Below are 20204 nucleotides of genomic sequence, written 5' to 3'. Positions count from 1 at the left end.
CTCAGTCCCAGCCTCCTTGGCAGGACTTTGTGGGGAGGGGTGGTAGGTGAAAATGCCCAGGAACGCACCAGAGTGGAGGGTCTGGGCCTGGTAGATTCTGGTAGGCCTGAGTCTGCTTCTACCCCCAGAGGCCTCCATGCTCCCTCCCTCCCTCCAGCCCAGACAGCAGTCCCCAGCCCGGCGTGGAATTAAACAATCTGCCTCTTAGTGGCCCTGCCTGTAAGGAAGATTGAGCGCTGCAAGGGAGGGGTGCCTTCCTCCTACCCTCCACGAAGATACCCCTATTGGTTTCCAGCGGCACAAGCAGCTGGTTTGGGCTTAGAGAATTTCTCTTTCTAGGGACCTCCTGAGACCGTGGGCTCACACTTTTCTTCTCCCGTGAGGAGTGAGGGTGAGGTAGTCCCCCCCACCCATGCTGCGTGCATTCAAGAGCAGAAACCTCACCAACCCCGTCTCCGCCCCCGAGTACCCCACTCCTCCCCACGCAAGTCCCTTCCCTCGACCCCCACGCCGCCCACCGGATCACTGACCTCGGGCACTTAACACCGCCTTCCCCAGCAGGGGGCCGCTTCCGGCGCTCCCAGGCAGGCCCGGGGAGTGGGCACAGCAAAACGGCTGGTAGTCTCTGCCCCTTCCGGGCTGCAGAAAGCCAAGTCAAAGTAAGGGGGCCCTGAGGGTGGGAGTGGAGCGGAGCCGCCTGGCCCCGACGGTTGGGGTGGGACGGCGGCTGGCGAGGGGCGCTGCAAGGGCCGGCCCCCCCGCGCTTTCCCGGGGGTCCGGGCGGCTGCCGTCGGGCCTGGGGTGGGATGTAGCTCCGTCCTCCGGCCCCCAGGGGGCGGCGCGGCGCTGCGTCCTCTGCCGCCCTGCGTTCCCTCCCCGCGGCCAGGAGGCGGCGCCCGTGGACGCCGGGCGGCGCGCTGTACCCGCCGTCGACGGCGGAGCGGTAGGTTCGAGGGCTCGGCAGGTTTGAGGGCTCGGCTACGCGATTCCGCGTCGCGGGGACGTGAGTGAGGCGGGCTGGCGAGGGGTGGGGCGTGGAGTCTCGTGGCGAGACAAGGCCCGGTGGGGCGGGTGTCGGCACTAGGCAGCACGGCGTCCACGCAATGGCGGCGGCCCATCCGCGTAGACCGGAGATCGGCAAAGCGTGCCGGGGAGTGTGCGTCCAAGCGTGCGGGCCCTCATGGTTGAGGCCCACGTGAGCGCGGTCGCGTGGGGACTGACCCCTGCTGTTCTCCCCTCTCTTCAGGTCTGAACTGCCGCTCCGTCTGTGCTTCCTCTGGGCACAAAGACCAGCCCCTCCTCTGGTCTAGTGCCTTCTGCCTGTCTCACCCACGGAGCTGTATCCCGACCATCACTAACCCATCCCCTGGATGAGCAGAAGCCTCACACTGAGGGCCCAACCCCCTCTTAACTTGGTCTGAGCAGGCCCACTCTGAAGGAGGGGGTGATGGAAGGGCCGCCGGAGATTGGGGATGAGTCCCCGAACTCCCAGGGTCACGCCACTGACTGGAGGTTTGCAGTGTGCAGCTTCCGGGATGCCTGGGATGAAGGGGAACCTGTTCCCCCCATGCAGGTTAAGGACCCCAATCCTCTGAAACCAACAGCAGGGACGGCCGAGGGAGAAGGGCTACAGCGCAGCCCCCTGCCTGGGGAGCCTCAGTCACCCCCAGGACAGATGGCTGTAGATGGGTCGGGGGATGGCCAGGGTTCCACATTAGGGGGTTCCTCACTCCAGTTAGAGGGACCAAAGCCCTCTGGAGTGGAGAGCCTCCTGTGCCCAATGTCCTCCCACCTCAGCCTCGCACAGGGTGAGAGTGATAGCCAAGGGGGAGGCTTGGCAAGGGACCAAGCTCCAAGCAGATTAATGCCAGCCTGCCTGGGTCCTGAGGGCTTAGACAGTGATCCTGTGGACCCTGGAGGCCCATTATCTCAGATGTCATCAGAGCTACTGGAGGCAGGTAAGGGAGGCAGGGCCAAGGAGGTCTTGGAAGGGAGTGGGGGTTCCTGAAGGTGTGGAGGGCTCTCACCCTACTCCAGCTGTGGAGCCCAGGTCCGAGGAGGGGGAGGTCTCTGGGTGGGTAGCCCAAGGCAGACCCAAGCCATTTTCCTTCCGAAGACCTCAGTGGATCTAGCCTCCCTAAGCCTGCTGATTATCTCCTGGCTCAGGACCTGGCCTGGGAGCTGCTGGCCAGTGGCATGGCTACTCTGCCAGGTAGTTGGGAAAGACTGGAGGCAGGGGCAGTGGGCGGGGGGTGACTTGATTGGGCAGGTGTTCACCGCCTTCTCCCCACAGGGACTCGGGATGTAGAAGGCCGGGCAGTGCTGCTTCTCTGTGCCCATAGCCCTGCCTGGCTTCACCCCAAGTGCAGTAACCATGAACTCATCCGTCTCCTGCTCTACCTGCGCAGCATCCCCAGGTTGGGGGAGGAAGTTTGAGGGGTGGAGCTGAGCTGGGAGATGGCAAGTTTGGGGAATTAGATACTGAACTGAAGCCTCTCCTTTAGGCCCGAAGTACAGGCCATGGGTCTGACCGTGCTGGTGGACGCCCAAGTTTGTTCCCCAAGCTCTTCTCTCTTCTGGGGGCTCAGCCAACTGCAGGTGAGTACAGGAGTGTAGCTTCTGCTGCCTTCGATCATTCCTTTTGTGTAGGGTTGGGAACATGGTTGAACTCCAATGCCTTACAGGAGGTAGCCCCAGGGTCAGTGTACCAGGTGCTGCTACTGGGAAAGATGCCAGAGGATGTGCCTTCCAGGCTGCAGGTACTGAGCCATTTTGGCCAGGGGTAGAGATGGGCTGTTTCTCCACTAGGCCTCTGTCACCACTTTCTTTTCTGGCAGCTGCAGCAGCTGCCTTCTCATCAGAGCCTCCTGAACCACGTCTCCACCTCCGGGTTGCCAGCTTCAATGGGAGGAGGCCTGCCTTACTGCCACCAGGCCTGGCTGGACTTCCGGATGGTCAGTGCAGTGCATGGGGCATAGGGTGGGTGGCAGGCAACCTGGCCAGCAGAGGGGCCTCTTTGGGGTTGGCTTCAGCGGTGCAAAGCTGGCCCAGGATCCAGGATGGGTGGGACCAGCACTGCACTACTCTGGTTATACCTGTCCCTGCTCACAGCGTCTGGAAGCCCTACTGCGGAGCTGCCAGGTGGTTTGTGCCCTGCTCCAGGGGGCCATCGAGAGCATGAAGGCTGTGCCCCGGCCCATGGAACCTGGGGTGAGTGTTCCCTCGACACCTTTCCAAATGCTCCTTGTCTCCCTCATTTTCTCCCATGCCCACCTCCACTATCTGTTGCCTTAAATCACAGGAAGTTGGTCGGCTGTTACGGCAGGCACGGGTCCTGATGCAGCATGTGCTAGACTCACCACGGCTAGCGTGGCTACAAGGCCAGGGGAGTTTGGAGCTGGCATGGCTGAAGCAAGAAGTCCCAGAGGTGACCCTGAGCCCAGACTACAGGTAGATGCAAACTCAGGTCCCAGATCTTGCCCCAGCTCACCACATCCTATGCTGGCTCAGAACCAGCCAGGACTGTGGTCCCAGGACAGGGTGGAGTGGGGCAGGGTAACTAAGAGCCCTAAGACCATGTACCCTGTACCAGGCCAGCAGTGGATGAGGTTGATGAACAGTATGGCCGTGTAGATGGACTGCTGCACCAACTGACCCTCCAGAGTAACCGGCGGGTACAGGCACTAGAGTTGGTCCAGACTCTGGAGGCCCAACAGGGTGGACTGCACCAGGTGGGAACTCTGCCCAGATGGGCCCGCCCTCTCATCTCAAGCATGACCTCCACCCCACAGCAGCATTCCTTTCCCCGCTTGTCCCCCTCCAGATTGAAGTGTGGCTGCAGCAGGTGGGCTGGCCAGCACTTGAGGAGCTAAGGGAGCCCTCCCTGGACATGCTGCTCCAGGCCCAAGGTCCTTTTCAGGACTTGGACCAGGTTGCCCAGGTGAGTTTGGTCACCTGTTTATTCCCTAAGTATTGGGTCACTTTGCTGGGGACAGGGAGTGTGGGTGGGTGAAAGTACATCTATTCTTTTCTCTCTTGGAATGTAGAGTTAAGTAGAGAATATGAGTTGTAATCACAGGTTCAAAGTTATGTATGTGTTTGTAAACAGGCAGAAGCTCTGGAGAGAAGTAACGCAGATGGTTCTACCTGAGTACATTCATAAAGACCTCACCCAGAAGGGGCGTTGGGCTAGCTTTCTTGAGATGAGGACTTTTTTTTTTTTTTAAAGATTTTATTTATTTATTTGACACAGAGAGAGCCCAAGTAGGCAGAGAGGTGGGTAGAGAGAGGGGGTGGGAAGCAGGCTCCCCGCCAAGCATCCTGACGTGGGGCTCAATCCCAGGACCCCAAGACCATGACCTGAGCCAAAGGCAGAGACTCAACCCTTTGAGCCACCCAGGCCCCTTGAGATAAGGACTTTTGAACTGAAAACTGAAAAATAGATCTGGGTTAATCAGGAGGGAGAAGGGTTGGGGTTAAGAGACATTCCAGGCTGAGGGAGCAAACAGCATGTGCAAAGATTCTGTGGCAGGAGGGAGCATGGGTTGCCTGCCAAACCATAAGCAGGACAGTGAGATTGAAATGCAGTGCAGAAAAGGGAGGGAGAATGGAGTGAGATGAGGTAAAATGAGGCTGGAAAAGTAGTGGCCAAGTTTCTGGGCTCTGTCACAGTGTAAAATCTAAGTGGGAAGGTCACATAACGAGATCCATGTTCTCAGATTATCATCTTGGTTTCTGGGTAGACAGTGATGTGAATGATGTCTGTGTAGAGTCCACAGATGCAGTCGCAGTGGCCCACAGGGAATGATGCTTTCCGTGGCCAGATGGTGGCAGAGGAGATTGATTTGGGAAATTGCTGGGATTTGATGGTGGATACATAGTAAGAAGGAGAGGGGGGTTGCAGGGGTGAATGAGGGCCATTCCTTGAGAGAGGGGCCGGGAGACCAGGACCTTCTGGGAGGAGGGGATTCATCAGTGCAGTCTTGGGTGTGCTTTGGAGATGGCCATGAGGGAATGAGGCCCATGGGTATTGGCCTAGAACTCGGAGAACAGGGCTTGGAGGGTCACTTGGTGGATGTGGGTGTGTAGATGACCTTTGAAGTTGGTCACACAAGATTGCCTGAGGCGAGAGAGAGTGGACTGTATTCAGGAGCATCAGTGTTTAATGGCCCAGGTGAGGGATGGGGAGCAGGAGGAGGAACCACCAGAGAAGGATGAGGAGAGTCAGGTGAGTGGAGAGTTGTCGGGGAGCTAGCGGAGAGAGGACGAGAGGCTGCTGAGCGGTGGTCAGATGAGGCCTGAGAAGGGCTGGGGATGGAGTGGCACTGAGGTCGCATTAGGTTGACAGGGTGAAGAAGCAATGGTGCCAAGGATAACAACCTCTCTAGGAAGTTTGGCTGTGGAGAGGGGCACAGAGACAGAGGGGAGTTGGGGGGTGGGCACGGGCAGGTCTTCAGTCATAGGAGAGACGTGGCAATGATATATACAGATGTCTGTGGAAAGGACTGCTTTGGGCTAGACCACCAGGCCCAGATCGCTGAGCCCAGTCTCTGTCTCCAGGAGCAGGTCAGGCGAGGGGAGAAGTTTCTACAGCCACTGGCTGGCTGGGAGGCTGCTGAGCTGGGCCCCGTTGGGGCCCGCTTTCTGGCCCTGCAAGCCCAGCTGACTGACTTCTCCAGGGCTTTGGCCCGGCAGCGGCAGCGGCTGGCAGATGCTGAGAAGCTCTCCCATTTTTTCAAGCAGGTAGGTGGGGTGTCCTGACCTTGGCTCCAGGGGGTCAGTGAGAATGGAGGGGCAGCTGTCTAACCCCAGCACAGCCTGGGCTCTTTCAGGACATTCTGCCTATTCTCTCTCCTTGTCTTCAGGTTGACCCCCAAATCCAACCACTGGAGGGATATGGCCTGAGTCATTATCCTGTGGGAATGGGGAGTGGGTTGAAGGGAAGGCTCGGTGGTCTTGGTGGGTTCCACCTTCACTGCCTCTCCTGGCTTGGTGTTACAGGCCTCGACCTGGGCTGAGGCAGGGCAGCAGGTGTTGGCAGAGCTGGAGCAGGAGCACCCTGGGGTCGTGCTGCAACGGCTGCAGTTGCATTGGACCAAGCACCCTGACTTGCCTCCTGCCCACTTCCGAAAAATGTGGGCTCTGGCCACAGGGTTGGGCTCTGAGAGCATCCGCCAGGAGTGCCGCTGGGCCTGGGCACGATGCCAGGACACCTGGCTGGCCCTGGACCAGAAGCTAGAGGCTGCACTGAAGCCACCGCTGACCACGACCACGACCATGACGGGTAGCACAGCCAGCCTGTGTGTCAGACGCATCCCACCTGCATCTGCTACCCCTCCCTTGAGGAAGGCACATAGTCTTGATCAGAATTTGGGGCAGAGTCTCAGAGAGCCTGCCCACCACTGCCACCATGTGGCCACTGCGGCTACCTGCCACAGACCGGAGGCTGGAGGGGGTGCCCGGCCAGGGTCATCCCCTCCCATGCCTCTGCCAAGCAGCTCTGACCTCAGGAGCCCCAGCAGGTGCAGCCAGTGGGCAGGGCAGGGAGGGCAGTGGCAGGAGAGAGGTCTTGAATCCTGATTCCACCTCTCTGGTAGGCTCCAGCTTGTGCTGGCGGAGATGGTGTCTACAGAGCGGGAGTATGTCCGTGCTCTTGACTACACCATGGAGAACTACTTCCCAGAGCTGGAGCGCCCCGATGTGCCCCAGGGCCTCCGTGGCCAGCGCGCCCACCTCTTTGGCAACCTGGAGAAGCTGCGGGACTTCCACTGTCATTTCTTCCTACGTGAGCTGGAGGCCTGTACCCAGCATCCATCCCGAGTAGCCTATGCCTTCCTGCGCCACGTAAGCCTCCCACAGGCCACATGGCCCCTAGCCGATTCTGTCACGCTCAACAAAGAGCTCCTGGGTACATGCTTAGTTCCAGGCTCTGTGATGGGTACAGCTGTGAGCAAGACCAGCAGGGTCCCTGCCCCTTTGGATGCTCGTATTTTAGTAGAAGAGACATAAAAGTAAAAAAGGGAATTCCAGATTATAGTTGGAGCTAGGAAGAAAATAACCAGGATAGATGGATGATAGTGAATTAGTGGTGGGGCAGGAGTGGGGCAGTTAGAGGCCTCTTTAAGGAACTGATGTTTAAGCTGGGGCCAGAGGGCAGGGCTAGAGTTGGAGTGCTCCATCCAGAGGAAAGATGAAGTTTAAAGGAAGAGACCAGTCAAAGCAGCCAAGTGTAGTGAGCAAGAGAAGGGGTAGTCTGAGGTGAGGGGTCCCGGAGTGGTGGTCCAGAGCAGCGGGAGGAGCAAAGGCCCTGTGGGCAAGCGCCACTCTGCACAGTGCCTGTTCTTGCCACATTACCTCTCATTCAAAGCCAGGCAGATTGGATCGGGGGAGGCTTCCCTGGGAGCTGTTTGTTGGCATTTTGGTCCTCTCAAGCTGAGGGCATCTGGCCCATAGGGGCCAGACTTTGGGAGCTGGCCCCTTTGCACCCAGGCTGAGCTGTGTGTCCTCACAGAGGGTGCAGTTTGGGATGTACGCGCTCTACAGCAAGAATAAACCTCGCTCCGATGCCCTGATGACCAGCTTTGGTCATACCTTCTTCAAGGTAGGTGGGCCTGAGACTGTGTGGGAGGAGGGGCTGGAGGAAGCACCCCAAAGCCACCTAATGGTCTTCCATGTACCCGTCAGGACAAGCAGCAAATGCTGGGGGACCACCTGGACCTGGCCTCCTACCTGCTGAAGCCCATTCAGCGCATGAGCAAGTATGCGCTGCTGCTACAGGAGCTGGCACGGGCCTGCGGGGGCGCCGTGCAGGAGCTGAGTGCCCTACAGGCCGCCCAGAGCCTCGTGCGCTTCCAGCTGCGACACGGCAATGACCTGCTGGCCATGGATGCCATTCAGGGCTGTGATGTGAGTCATGCCCGACTGTGGTGGGCAGGTGCAGTGGGTGTGGAGGGGAGGGGGCGGCAGAGGCTGGGCACTCACTGGGCACCATCTTGGCAGGTTAACCTCAAGGAACAGGGGCAGCTGGTGCGGCAGGATGAGTTCATGGTGCGCACTGGGCGCCGTAAGTCCGTGCGCCGCGTTTTTCTCTTTGAGGAGCTGCTGCTCTTCAGCAAGCCTCGCCGAGGACCCACAGGCACAGACACATTTGCCTATAAGCGTTCCTTCAAGGTAGGCCCACCCGACCCCTCCCATGCTCCTTGTCCCCGCCTCCCCCAGTGCCTCATCAAGCCTCTCTCCTGACCTCGCAGATGGCAGACCTGGGCCTCACGGAGTGCTGTGGGGAGAGCAACCTACGGTTTGAGATCTGGTTCCGCCGTCGCAAGGCCAGGGACACCTTTGTGCTGCAGGCTGCCAGCTTGGCCACCAAGCAGGCTTGGACAGCTGACATTTCTCATCTGCTCTGGAGGCAGGCCATCCACAACAAGGGTGTGTCCCTGCCCCCTACTTCAATATAAGGTCCCCTCTCTGGACAGCTTACAGTGTCCCACAGGGGCCCAGGCAGGCCTAGGGGCCTGGAAATGCTTGGGAGCAGGGAGGTCCAGCAGCAGCAGCCAGTGTAGGGGAAAGAACTTCCAAGTCAGGCAGTCCTGCTATCACTGTACCTGACTACAGGACACAGTATTAATCTCTGAATATCAGAGGCCTTATATTTAAAAGGGCAATTGTGATTGTTGGGGGGGTTGTTGGGAGGAGAGCATGGCACCAAGAAAGGCTCTGTGCACAGGATAGCTAATCTGCAGGGTATGGATGTACAGGAAAGACTTACTCAAGGGAGTGGGTAGACAGAGGCCAAGGGCAAAGCTGATATCCAGAGAGCCCTCACCTATGCCCCTTCTCCACCCAGAAGTACGCATGGCTGAGATGGTGTCCATGGGTGTGGGGAGCAAGGCCTTCCGGGACATCGCCCCCAGCAAGGAAGCTATCAGCGACCGCACCGTCAACTACGTCCTGAAGTGCCGAGGTAGCGGGAAGCCTGGCGGGGGTGTGGGAGGAAGGCTGCATGGGAGGCAACGTGGACCTTTGTCAGCCCTTGCCTGTGCTCCCTTCAGGACCCTGGCCCAGGTAGGCTCTGTTCTGTCCCAACCTGACCTTCTCTCTTATGCAGAAGTTCGCTCTCGGGCTTCTATTGCTGTGGCCCCATTTGACTGTGACAGCCCCTACCTGGGGGCCTTGAGTTCCCTTCCTGGAGACCCTGCCTCTTGCTCTGTACTGGGGTCCCTCAATCTGCACCTGTACAGAGACCCGGCTCTTCTGGGACTCCGGTGGCCCCTGTATTCTGCCAGCTTCCCAGAGGAAGCAGCACTGGAGGCCGAAGTGGAGCTGGGCAGTCAGCTGTCTTTGAGTAGGTCTGGGTTTAGCCAGAAGCGGGATGGTATCGTTTAGGGTCTGGCCCTCCTTTGCTGACGGCTAACCTTCCTCCTCCCTAGCTCCTGAAGACTCAGAGGTCTCATCCCAGTGCCCATCAGCCAGTGGATCCAGTGGGTCTGACAGCAGCTGTGTGTCAGGGCAGGCCCTGGGCAGGGGTCTTGAGGACTTGTCCTGTGTGAGTACCATTTTGTCCTGTATCTACCAGCCCAGCCCAGGCCTATGGCTGCCTTTCCTTTAGGTGGGATGCGGGGTGGGTGGGCGAGTGGGCCAGGGCCATACCCCAGACATCCCCGCCGGACCCTGAGTTGAGGAAACAGGCAGTCATGCCTAGCTTGTCAACCACAGGTCTGAGCCCGGGCTGGAAGGCAGGCAGTGGATCCAGGAGCTTTTGCCCAAGAAACATCACCTCTCTCAGGATCTGCTGTGACCAGAGTGTGGTTGCCACCTGTGCCACCTCCAGCCCACATGCACTGCCCTATTGACTACTCTTTCTGATGTCTGTGCCCACTGGCAGACTGGCAGGGACCTCTCCTAGGGAGCCTGGCCACAAGCCTGAGTGACTACCCTGATCCTGAGCTTCTGGCTGCATGTCCCCTTCTTCTGTTCCTTCTGCAGTTCCCACCCCAGTTATGAGTTAGGATTAGGCTAGAGCAGAGTGTGGGTGTTTCCCTGCTCTAGGCTGGTGGGGCACCAAGTGGCTCTGGGCAGCGACTGGACTGCCCCCACCCTCAGGAGGAACATAGGTGGCTTCCCAGCAGTTGCTTCCCAACTCCTAGTCTCAAAGCCAACCTTCTCAATCTTAGGGGCAAGCCCACAGCTGCTGTGCCCTTAACCCTTGACTGCCCTGGCTGCCCACGCCCAGCTCTTCTTTCCTGGGTCAGTTTGGTTATAATGACCCCACATCTTTTGAATAACTTTCAGTTAGAGTGTTATCTAAAATTATTTCACTGGTTCTTAGGTCTTTGATGTCTCAGAGAGTCCAGGCCCTTGACTTGTAAGTTACTCTTTATTTATAATAAAAATAGACTGATACACCCTCAGATGGGAACACACATTCTTAAAATGAGCCTTGGCAGGTCGGGGTGTGTGAGGGCATCATTTCTGGTCACCCTAGCCCTCTTGTAAGTACTTGCCCAGGATAGAATAAGAGACAGACCTAGACAGGCCCCTCTGGATGAGCAGGTCCACGCAGCGACCATATTTCCTGGCGAAAGGCAGTGTGAGCTAGAAGGAAAGGCTCGTTTTATCCCCTACTTCTTGGTTGGTTGTCTACCCTAGCTCTGTGGGTGTGTGTGGGGAGGGTCCTCCCATCCGGGAGCGGGGTAGGAATAGGGCAAGGCCTGTTAGTGGGGACCTTTGATGCTCTTGGGCTCAGTTCTGCCCAAAGGCCTCTCACAAGGCTCTGGCTGGGAGTGGCTACCAGAATGACCAGAGGGTCAAAAATGTATGTTTCGGGCCACTGGTTTTCCATTTTCTAGCTGTAGATGCTGACTTCACCATTCTAATCAATAGACCAGCCAGAGGCCTAATAGTAACTGGGAACCAGTGTGTTTAGGGTGAAAAGTACAATAATGTCCTTGACTGCAGAAATAACAAATTAAGGAGAAATAAGTTGAATCTTTTTCACCTACAATGTTAAAAACTTAAAACTCTAAAATTATTTTAAGGAATTAAAAAAACAAAAACAAAAAACCTGGGTCAAACCTGGGACATTCCTTTCACCTTATTGAACATTTTTTTGGTAAAGAATGCTTTTAAAAGCAGCTTATACATGAAAGGAATGTACGAAAGTGAGGATATAGTGAAGTAGGTGAAATTGGTATCACCCATCAAAAAGGTCTGACTCCTAAGAGTTTCTCTGGCTTCAGCACCCCAAAAACTTGGGCTCATGTGATGTGCTTCCCAAGCATGGGCAGGGTGTTAGTGATGAAAGCCAAATTGGTACTATTGGAGGAAATCTACAAAAACCAGTGGCCCGCATACTGCTTTTTGATCACTCTGGGCTGGTTAATTTCAGCCACTGTTTCTCCCTCCTTGGGACCAGGGACCAGAGGTTAGCTGCCTGTCATGCCTTCTGGGCACTGTTGGCTTGGCACTCATGCAGCAAGACAGTGTCCATTTGAGGTGTCCACAGGGTCAGCATTCCCAGTGGGGTACAGGTGGCCCTCACCTCCACCCAGCTGTACAGGCGTTCCTGGGTGTGCCGGTCATCCTTGAAGCCGGTGATGGCCAGCAAATCCACCACAAACTGCTTGGGGCTGATGTGCAGGGTCTGCCAGAAGAGCCCCTGGTCAGGCAGGGCTGGAAGCAGCTGCCTGACACACATTTGCTCCCTGCCTTTCAGAGTGGGATGCAGAACAGGGCTTCCCTTGGTCTGTAGGAGCTACAGGGATCAGGGGCCACTGTCATGCCAAACTGCTCTTGGTCAAGGCTTGGTTCAGATGACACTGCCCTGTCTTCCTGTTTGTGTGCTTCTTGCCCCCCTTGTGCCCCTGACCTATTCCCCCTTGACTTGCTTCCCTTTGCCTGGCACCACTTACTGTGGGGAAAGGGGGACCAGACAGGTGGAGAAGAAACAAGGCCTGGGGCCTGCCAAACATACCCACAGCTGGTTGGTCAGGGAGACCACCTTGGCTGTCATGGCTTTGGGGTCCTTTTGCCTGATGGAATCCAGGATGATGTCAGTCAGGAAGCGGTGACATTTTTGTGCATAAAACATCTCTTCCCAGGACAGAGAGAAACTCAGGAAAGTCACTTCTGTGGAGGAGAGAGTGGATATGGCCACACTTGCCTGCGGCTAAGGCCTTAGAGCCTGCCTGGAGGAAGGCAAGAAGCGTAGGGCTCCTGAGGGAGACTTTTCCTGAAGTACCCTGGGTAGGGGCTCAGGCATCTCCACAAAGAAGCACAGGGCCAGGTATGGCTTTGGTTTCTCACCTCTGGGCTGAGGGCTGGCTGTAGTTGGTGTATGCCTGAGGTTGTCCATCTGTGTGGTGTAGATGATGCTGTCCTCAAAGAACATGCAGGAGCCATCGCTGCCCACCACAGGGGGATGGGTCACTTTGAGGATGACCCCTGCATTATCCACCTCACTGGTCTCAAGCAGAGGCTGCTCAGGGCCAGGGCTTTCTGTGAAAACAACATGGGATGGGGGTCCTCCTTAAGCCACTTTGGAGACCAAGCAGGGAAGGGTTCTCTGGTGTCAGACCAGCATAGTCAGTCACCCCAAGCCTTCTAGCAGCTTCTGCTTCCAGCTTCTCAGAAGTAGCACCCTCTGCTGGTAGGGGCCTGTCCTGGCCTTCCTCTCTCCATTGTTGTAGAAGCATTACAAGCCCAACCCTACATTTCAGAACTCCAAGGAACTCTCCGATTTCCTCTTGAACTGAGGCTAGTATTAACTAGAGTTGATAATACCCTACCTGGGGGACTGGAAATTGTTGGAAAACTGTAAAATGAGAGGAGCTTTTTGGGTGAGCTTTTGATACATGTCCACTCTGAAGAGTATGTTTGATAGACCAACTCAGGCCTCACAGGCAGGGCCCAAGGAGGTGCCTCCCAGGAGGGCCCTAAGCCTTTAAAAGGGAAGGCAACAGAATACTGTAGAAAGACTTTGAGGGAACAGAGGAAACAGCCCAACATGGCAGTTCTCAGCATACTCCCCTAGGTTGTCTCCACACTGCTCCACCACATAGAACATGCCTCTCTTCAGCTCCTTCTGTCCATTCCACCTCCGTCATCAGCCACCCTCCTGCAGTCACACAAGCCAGAAACCTGGCCTCTCTCTTGCTGGATCCTTCCCTACGTCCTCCCCCAACTGCCTAGACTGTTTGATCTAGAATGACCTTATGCTTCTAACACTCCTGCTTCTGCTGCTACATTTCCTCTACTCCCGGAGCAAACTCTGAATGCACACATGACTACTTGCTCCCGTGTTTAAAATTCTTCAGTGGCTGCCCACACCCCATAGAATCAGAATAAAGTACCAGGTCCTGAACTTGCCCCACAAGACCTGTGCTGATTAATTATGTCTTCAGCCCTATTTCTGGTCACTTCCCTACATGAAACCTGGCCTCCAGAGCTAGACCAAAGACCTGTGTTTCCACAAGCACCCAAGACTTATCCTTCCTTGCCCTGCTCACTCCCCAACCCCCAGCCTTCTTTGTGCTCCTGTTATTTCACAGACACCCTCTTTCCATATGCTTCATGCAGGCTCTTAGCCCCACAAGGCATAACAGTGTGCTGGTCATCTCTGCTGCTTGGCAGAGCTGGTGTCAGTGAATCGAGTGTTCTAGTCCCCTTTTGTCACTAATTCACTCTGTGATCTTGGCCAAGGTTTTCCCTCTCTGTTGTTAAGTGAGACTTAAGTCAGTGATGGGACAGGACTCACCTTTCTCTCTTGGCTTCTTGCCCCAGTCCTTTAGCGTAACAGCTCTTTTCACAGGGAAGTACGGCTTAAAGGTCGGCTCTGGCCCCTTGTCTTTGGCTCCAGCTCCAGCCCCTGCGAGTGGGCCCAGGTCCTTCTCTGAGCCTGGGGAATGGCCTTTCCAGGAAGCTGAGGTGCTGGGCTGGGAAGGAGCCTCACTTCCTGAAGGGAGCTGCAGGGTAGCCTCCTCCATGGAGCTGCTCCGGGGGACTGGCAGTGGCTGGAATTCCCACTGTTTACAATTGACCATGTCCCATTCCCTCACCAGGGAAATGAGTTTTTGCATGGGGGTGACAGGAGGGTCTTTGGTTTCAGATTTCTGTGTGAGGTTGACTGTGGTGCATTTCTTCTTGGGAGGACTCTCAGGGTGGGCCCCCCAGTATCTGGGGTTGGCACATAGACCAGGACACTGGGAGTATGTGCTAGGATTGCCCGCCCTCTTGGCACCTCGGCACAGGGACACCTGGATGGTCCGGGAGTACTGCTCAGACTCCTCCGTCTGGCTGGATCTGGTTAGGGTCCCCTTGGCCTTGTTCCATGGAATCCTGTCATTGCAGTCTTGGAAGTCCACGGGCATGCAGGCTGTGGTCTGGGGAGGGAGGACACAGCAGTTCTGGGAATGTTGTGCTTCCACATTGAAGCTTCACCTGAGAAGAAGAATCTGGGCCTCCAAGACCTCACTTGCTCACCCAGATCAATCCGGTCCTCCCAGGGGTCTCTCATACTCCAAAGGGACATACCATCAGCATCCTAGGCTGTTCGGACATAGTTATCATGCTAGGAATCCATGTGGGCCCTGCTCTTTAATTCTGCCATGCCCCTCAGTAGCAAGCCTACCCTGAACCCTGTGATAGCACTCTCAGGACAACAATAAACCAAAGAAGGCCGGGGCTTACTTCCTTGGCATCTCTACTGAACTCCACCAGTGACCCTGGCCCTTCCGTCACCACATGCAGCCTCCTGATGGGAAAAGCTTCTTCATTTTCAGATTCTTTCTCCTGGGTCCATGACCTGCAGACTCCAAGAGGGAGTCAGTGAGCAGAGGCTTCTACTAATTCATCGACCAGTTGGTCAGGTCTGCCCTTTGGCTAGTTAACTCTAAATAGTGGTGGAGAAAGGTTCTTAAAAGGTTTCACTTAGGTCATTAGCCAATCCTGGGCCTCCTCCACCCCCTTAGCCCCAAGGAGAACGGGGAGGTGGGACCAAGGGCAGGAATCTTAAGAGGACTATAAAGGTCCAAACTATAGAACATGGTGCCTAGATCAAAATTTCCTTACTTGTATGCCTCACATTGGGCAAGAGCTTCTGAGAGGGATGGGATGTGGTATTCCTCTACCTCCTGGCAGAATAGGGGCCACTCCCTGCAGATGACAAGATGTCGTCAGCCTGGGCAGCTGCACAGGGAGAGTGGTTGGAGGCATAGGCTTCGGAGCTGCTGCCTTGAACAGCAGTTTACATACATATTGTAAATAATACAACCTCCTTCCTGAAGCTTACAAACTCGAGATTTTTTCATTGCAGAAGGAAGGGGCTTCATCACGATTTCCTTCCATTTGTCACTTACTTGAATTCAGATGGCAAAAACAGTTTTCCAAGTCTCAGGAAGTTGAGAACATGTCGGAACATTTGGCCATCCCCGTGGACCAGCAGGGTCTGCCCGTAAGTGATCCAGCACACTCTTTGCGGGTTGGATAGAAGTTCTGGATACTGCAAGGGGTTGTACACCAGACTCTGTTAGTCTGTTAGTTAAAGGGCTGGGTCTTTAGTAAGAGACAGGTCAGTCTTCTCTTACTTCATTTTCTCAGCCATTCTAGAACAGAGGCTTTGGGATTTCCATCTCCCCATCTTGTTGGCCACAGGGAGCCATAGTGGGGAGCAGAGCATCCAGGGACAAGAACATCCCTCCTTGAAGTTTTGCTGGCTTCAGGACTAGATCACCCTCTCAAGGCATTCGTAACCCCAACCTGTGTCTTCCTTGGTCCAGACCCCTCAGACTGGTCTCCTCCTAACCCAAACTCTTGAGGGCCTTCCTAGTGTGCTGCTCATACAGTAAGAGCACTTTGGGCCATGGAGCAGGGGGCAGGTCTTCGTCTAAGCAGGGGCTAGGGGCTGTGTGAAGGTCAGGGGACAAGCTTCTACAGCTGCTCAGCCACAGAAGCCGAAAGGGAAGGAGGGCAGCGTGGGGCCGGCATACCTTCAGCAAGGTCTGCAGGGTGGTCGCATACCAGTGGCTTCCAACATAAACTTTGATGATCTGTTGGGGGGAGTACACAGTAATTTCTGCCGCCCACTCCTCATCTGAAGAAACCAGTGAAAAGGAACAGGTCACATGACCAGAAAGGAAATTAGTGGGATATTTTGGTTAATAATGCAGGTTAAGACTCAATATCTTCATTAGTCATATTGTGTTGCCTCCTCTGAGAAGCAGCAGGAATCCCTGAAACCAACCTTCTCTCAGGCCTTCCCTGCAGCTGACCAGCTCACTTTCCTGGGTGGTGAGATGGGTTTGGAATGGCAGCTTGGAGGGTCAGCTGGTAACTCGGGGTAGGAAGGGAGAACCCTCTAAAATCTCAATCCCAGGGACACTGCTGCTCTTCCCCGACCCACCTCTCTCAGGAAAGCTGCACTGATGTTCCTGTCCACCTACATTGCCAACTGCCTCTGGTTTCTGGCTGGTGTGTCCTGGGTGTGTGACTCTTCATGTGGTGAGGAGTCCCTCTGTGTGTTCGTGCTTATGGTTTGGCAAATGTCACATTGCCAGCTCTCATCAAATCACTTCACTGCTAAAGAGACCAAGCCTCTAGGCCTGTCTGGAGAACGGGGCTTTACTTTGAGAAGATGAACCCATGACCCTTTTCCTGGGGGAGGTTAGACTTAGGCTTTGTTCTGATGTTTGGGAACCATTTTCCAATGAGCTTTGTTAAGGAGTAAAGGGCATATACCTAGGTTATACAATCAAAAGGTAAGAGGTATATCATTAGATTGTGAACTCCATGATAAGGACTGGGTCCGTTTTGCTCACTTCTATACTCTAAGTGTCTACTTCTTTCCTGGTATATGGTAGGTGCTGAATAAATTTGATTATTGCTGAATGATAGAAATACAGTAGAGGGGCGCCTGGGTGGCTCAGTAGGTTAAAGCCTCCGCCTTCGGCTTGGGTCATGATCCCAGGGTCCTGGGATCGAGCCCCGCATCGGGCTCTCTGCTCAGCGGGAAGCCTGCTTTCCCCCTCTCTCTCTGCCTACCTCTCTGCCTACTTGTAATCTCTGTCAAATACATAAATAAAATCTTAAAAAAAAAAGAAATACAGTAGAAACTTGATCTAACAGCTTGTTATTAATAGGTTGTTTGTTAGAGATTATAGGGCAGCTGGTGAAAACATTAGTTTTGGACTCAGATTCAAACTCTAGCTCAATCACTATCCCACTGTGTGATTTGAGCAAGTCACCTCCCCGAGCCTCTGCTTCTCTGTTAAATGGACCCAGAGATTGTCCCTCCCTGGATGGCTATGAGAATCAGATGAGCACAGCATGTCAGCTCTCAGAGCCAGAGCAGTCATACCCTTGGAGACCCCTGCAGCCCCATACTGAGGTCAGGCCCCGTGTATACTACTCAAGGCTACTCCTGGGCTTGAGGTGAGGAGGGGTACCTTAATATGAAAGTTTCCCTCTAGGAAAACCTACAAATGTTGGCTTTCCTCTCCTCTTCCATCTATAGTTCCTGGGTCTGGCCAGCCTTGACTTTCCTTTATGATGCCCAAGCCCTCCTCTGATGCTAAATTCAAATAAAGAAGATTTCTCATTTACTGAGCACATCCACAGGTGCCAGAGTCCTCGGCTCCAGATGAGTCTTCAGGGCCACTTTCATTGGCTCATAGGTGATGTCCCTCTTGTCCAGGAAGGCACAGAGCTCGTACACCTCAGAAATAGTTTCAGTCAGGGGCAGCCGACAAGTCCCCAGCCAGTTCCTGCCCAGAAGAAAGGCCTGTTAAAGAGAACCTCAGCACCACACTTCAAGGGAGTCTAGCCTATATCAACTTTTCACTCTAGAATGCCTTGCCCCTACCACTGCCTCAAACCTGTGCCCACTATGTCATTTCCTGCTTTAACCAGAAATGTGGTGATGTCTTGTGGGAGAACGAACTTGGACACACAAGGCTCACCATGTTGGAGCTGAGTCTGACCTACTTTAGCAAAGCCCTCTAAATCAACTAACTGTAAGGTTCTAGGCTATGCCTAAGGTTCCAGAAGCCAGGCCAGGACCCAGCCACTCCCATCCTACCCCCATAAGTATCCCGAAGACCTGCCATGGTCTTAGGAGATTACTGATACCCTGTGTGCCTAGGAGAGAGGCGGGGGGTCTGAACATCAAACCCCTGCCTCCAAAGGCACTTGTCTTTGCCCTCTGTGATATCAGGGATGGGACATCTCTGGGAGGGATGGATGGTGCGGGCCACAAAGGCCCAAAATGCCAAGGACTGGCTGACCTTCCTAGGGGCTCAGGAAAACCCACTTGTATGTTTACTTGTATCCATGTTTTGTGACCCCAAGAGAACTGCTTCACTCTGAACATCAATTTGCCTTTCTATAAAACAGGATTAGAATCCATGCTCCTGTTCTAATGGGGACATTCAAGAGCTTATCCCCCAAGCCAAAGGCCAGGTATTGCCTCTTTCAGAAAGCCTGTCTGGCTTTGCTTCTGGAGCTCACCCCCAGTTCTGGCCTTTCTGTGACTTCACCAAGCCTCCCAAAGGTTGAGGGGCACGGGGAGGACCTTCGTAGAAAGGTCTGCATGGCGGAGAAATTATCTAGCACCCTGAGGGTTGTGACTGTGGCATGGTCACCTCAGACCTAGAACAGGGCTAAAAACAGCAATGGATTGCAGAAAACAGAAGTATGAAACTGTCTGAAGACTTTGAACCCTGGGAACCCTTCTACTTAGCACCAGTCCTCTCCTCTAAGGCCTAGGTTTTGTGGTGGTGGTGGGTGTAGCTAAAATGATGGGCTTGCCTCCAAGGACATGACTTCCCTCTGGCTCATAGACAGGGCCCCGGTTTGGTTCCTGAGGAAAGGCAAAGAGCAGCCTGAGTGGAACCAAGCTGCTCTCTGAGGAGGGCCTTACTTGACATGCTGAAAGAGGACCCCGTTCCCCGTGATGTACAGTCTACTGCCGTCCAGCGTGCTCTCGATGCGGAGCTGTCCCAGTGCCGAGTCTGGGTACTTGACAAGCAGACCCAGCGCCATCATGTACAACGGCTTCACAGACTCCTGGCCTGCTGTACGGCCCCCCTTCCCAGGGCTTGGGGGAGGACAAGAGGTCCGGGAACAGCCACCTGTGCCGGTGAGAATGGGGTGACTCCTAGACCCCTCATGGTCATATCTCTATTAGCAGCTTTGGGTCTTGCTTCCTACTGCTGCCTTGAATTAGTCCTAAAGAAGCTTAGAGGGAGCTTATTTCCTTGCACAGCCAAATCCGGATCCTCTCAAAATCAATATAATTTTGTGAATACTTAGTTGGGTTTAGAGGTCAAAGTTATTTGTTGGGAGGTAGCGGTTGCGGGGGGGATTAGTTTGCTGTATCATTAACAATTTTCAGAAATTTCAGTAGAGCAGCCATTTGGCCCCAGCCTCTTCAGGAATCTCCTTTAGTTCTAAGCTCTGCTCTGACCATCTGTGGGGAAGGATCAGCAACCATAGCACAGAACCTGCTGTGCATCACAGCCCCTATCATTCCTAGGCAGGATTTTCCCCAGAGACCCACCATGTGGTGTTAGTTTCAGACTGGGTATGGGTTGCTGGCTCATGGGCAGGCCCTTGCTCTACTGCAGTGGGCCCAGTGCACAATCTATAGGATCCTATTCCAGTGGCAACAGTGGGCCAGCAGGCAAGCTGCTGGGTGATTTTCATGGATCATTTCCAACCCTCTTGAGCACCCCTCCAGGAAGGGTCGTGCAGTCCTTGTATCACAGATGAGGAAGCTATCCTGAGAGGCTAATTAAATAACTTGCCCCAAACCACAAAGCTAGGTGGGGCAGAGCTGGGATTTAAGGGCAGCTTGGCCCCCCTCCAAGGCTACTGGAGCTGTTTAGTTATGTGCTTAATAAAAGGTGAAAACTATGCTTTGTCTTTGAGGGCTGCTGCATGGTTTATAGAGCCTGACTGCAAACATGCTTTCCCTCCAACTTCTCATGACTCTGGGGGAGCAGGCACCCCTACGGCTCATCTCTCGCTGGCCCACATCCTCTGAGAAATAGGAGCCCCTGAAGGAGGAATTTGAACTCACCCCCCTTGAGAGGACTGTAAGACCCTAGAACAGGCTCCTGAGACTTGCTGCAGGATGCCACTACCTGCAGATTGGGTAGAACTCCCACTTTGCCTGGGGATGAGGCTGGGAGAGCTGGGCCTAAGCACAGGGA

General features: G+C 54.8%; 2 protein-coding genes across 2 annotated transcripts in view; one reads left to right on the top strand and one right to left on the bottom strand.

Annotated features, from left to right (window-relative positions):
* Positions 1-642: 642 nt before the first annotated feature.
* Positions 643-10402, top strand: PLEKHG4 (pleckstrin homology and RhoGEF domain containing G4). Its single transcript, XM_044255955.1, has 22 exons — positions 643-659; positions 1247-1958; positions 2117-2212; positions 2294-2417; positions 2505-2598; positions 2685-2759; positions 2838-2954; positions 3112-3210; positions 3302-3450; positions 3593-3731; positions 3824-3940; positions 5560-5742; positions 6001-6521; positions 6597-6843; positions 7511-7600; positions 7684-7905; positions 7999-8169; positions 8250-8427; positions 8846-8962; positions 9107-9343; positions 9429-9544; positions 9715-10402. The coding sequence occupies exons 2-22, from the start codon at positions 1448-1450 to the stop codon at positions 9718-9720; spliced, it is 3609 nt and encodes a 1202-aa protein (XP_044111890.1). The 5' UTR covers positions 643-659; positions 1247-1447; the 3' UTR covers positions 9721-10402.
* The window catches only part of KCTD19 (potassium channel tetramerization domain containing 19), a 28720-nt gene continuing 18910 nt past the window's right edge, over positions 10395-20204 (bottom strand). The window contains exons 6-16 of the mRNA XM_044255956.1: positions 18911-19121; positions 17596-17756; positions 15984-16087; positions 15354-15496; positions 15067-15150; positions 14686-14800; positions 13754-14378; positions 12304-12495; positions 11972-12126; positions 11540-11641; positions 10395-10593 (exon numbers count right to left, since the gene is read on the bottom strand). Of these exons, the coding sequence (XP_044111891.1) occupies positions 10480-10593; positions 11540-11641; positions 11972-12126; positions 12304-12495; positions 13754-14378; positions 14686-14800; positions 15067-15150; positions 15354-15496; positions 15984-16087; positions 17596-17756; positions 18911-19121 (2006 nt within the window). The 3' untranslated portion in view covers positions 10395-10479. The remainder of the gene's footprint in view (positions 10594-11539; positions 11642-11971; positions 12127-12303; positions 12496-13753; positions 14379-14685; positions 14801-15066; positions 15151-15353; positions 15497-15983; positions 16088-17595; positions 17757-18910; positions 19122-20204) is intronic.

The sequence above is a fragment of the Neovison vison genome, chromosome 7, assembly GCF_020171115.1.
Source record: "Neovison vison isolate M4711 chromosome 7, ASM_NN_V1, whole genome shotgun sequence".
Classification (NCBI taxonomy): domain Eukaryota; kingdom Metazoa; phylum Chordata; class Mammalia; order Carnivora; family Mustelidae; genus Neogale; species Neogale vison.
Note: the sequence above shows the minus strand (reverse complement) of the source record. Positions and strands in the feature narration are given on the sequence as shown.

What these genes read in the sequence shown, in the direction of transcription:
- PLEKHG4 (XM_044255955.1), top strand. Translation starts at nt 1,448, where the DNA reads ATGGAAGGGCCGCCGGAGATTGGGGATGAGTCCCCGAACTCCCAGGGT. An exon ending in CCTGGCTGGACTTCCGGATG is followed by an intron (nt 2,955 to 3,111) that starts GTCAGTGCAGTG and finishes CCCTGCTCACAG; the next exon opens with CGTCTGGAAGCCCTACTGCG. An exon ending in CCTATGCCTTCCTGCGCCAC is followed by an intron (nt 6,844 to 7,510) that starts GTAAGCCTCCCA and finishes GTGTCCTCACAG; the next exon opens with AGGGTGCAGTTTGGGATGTA.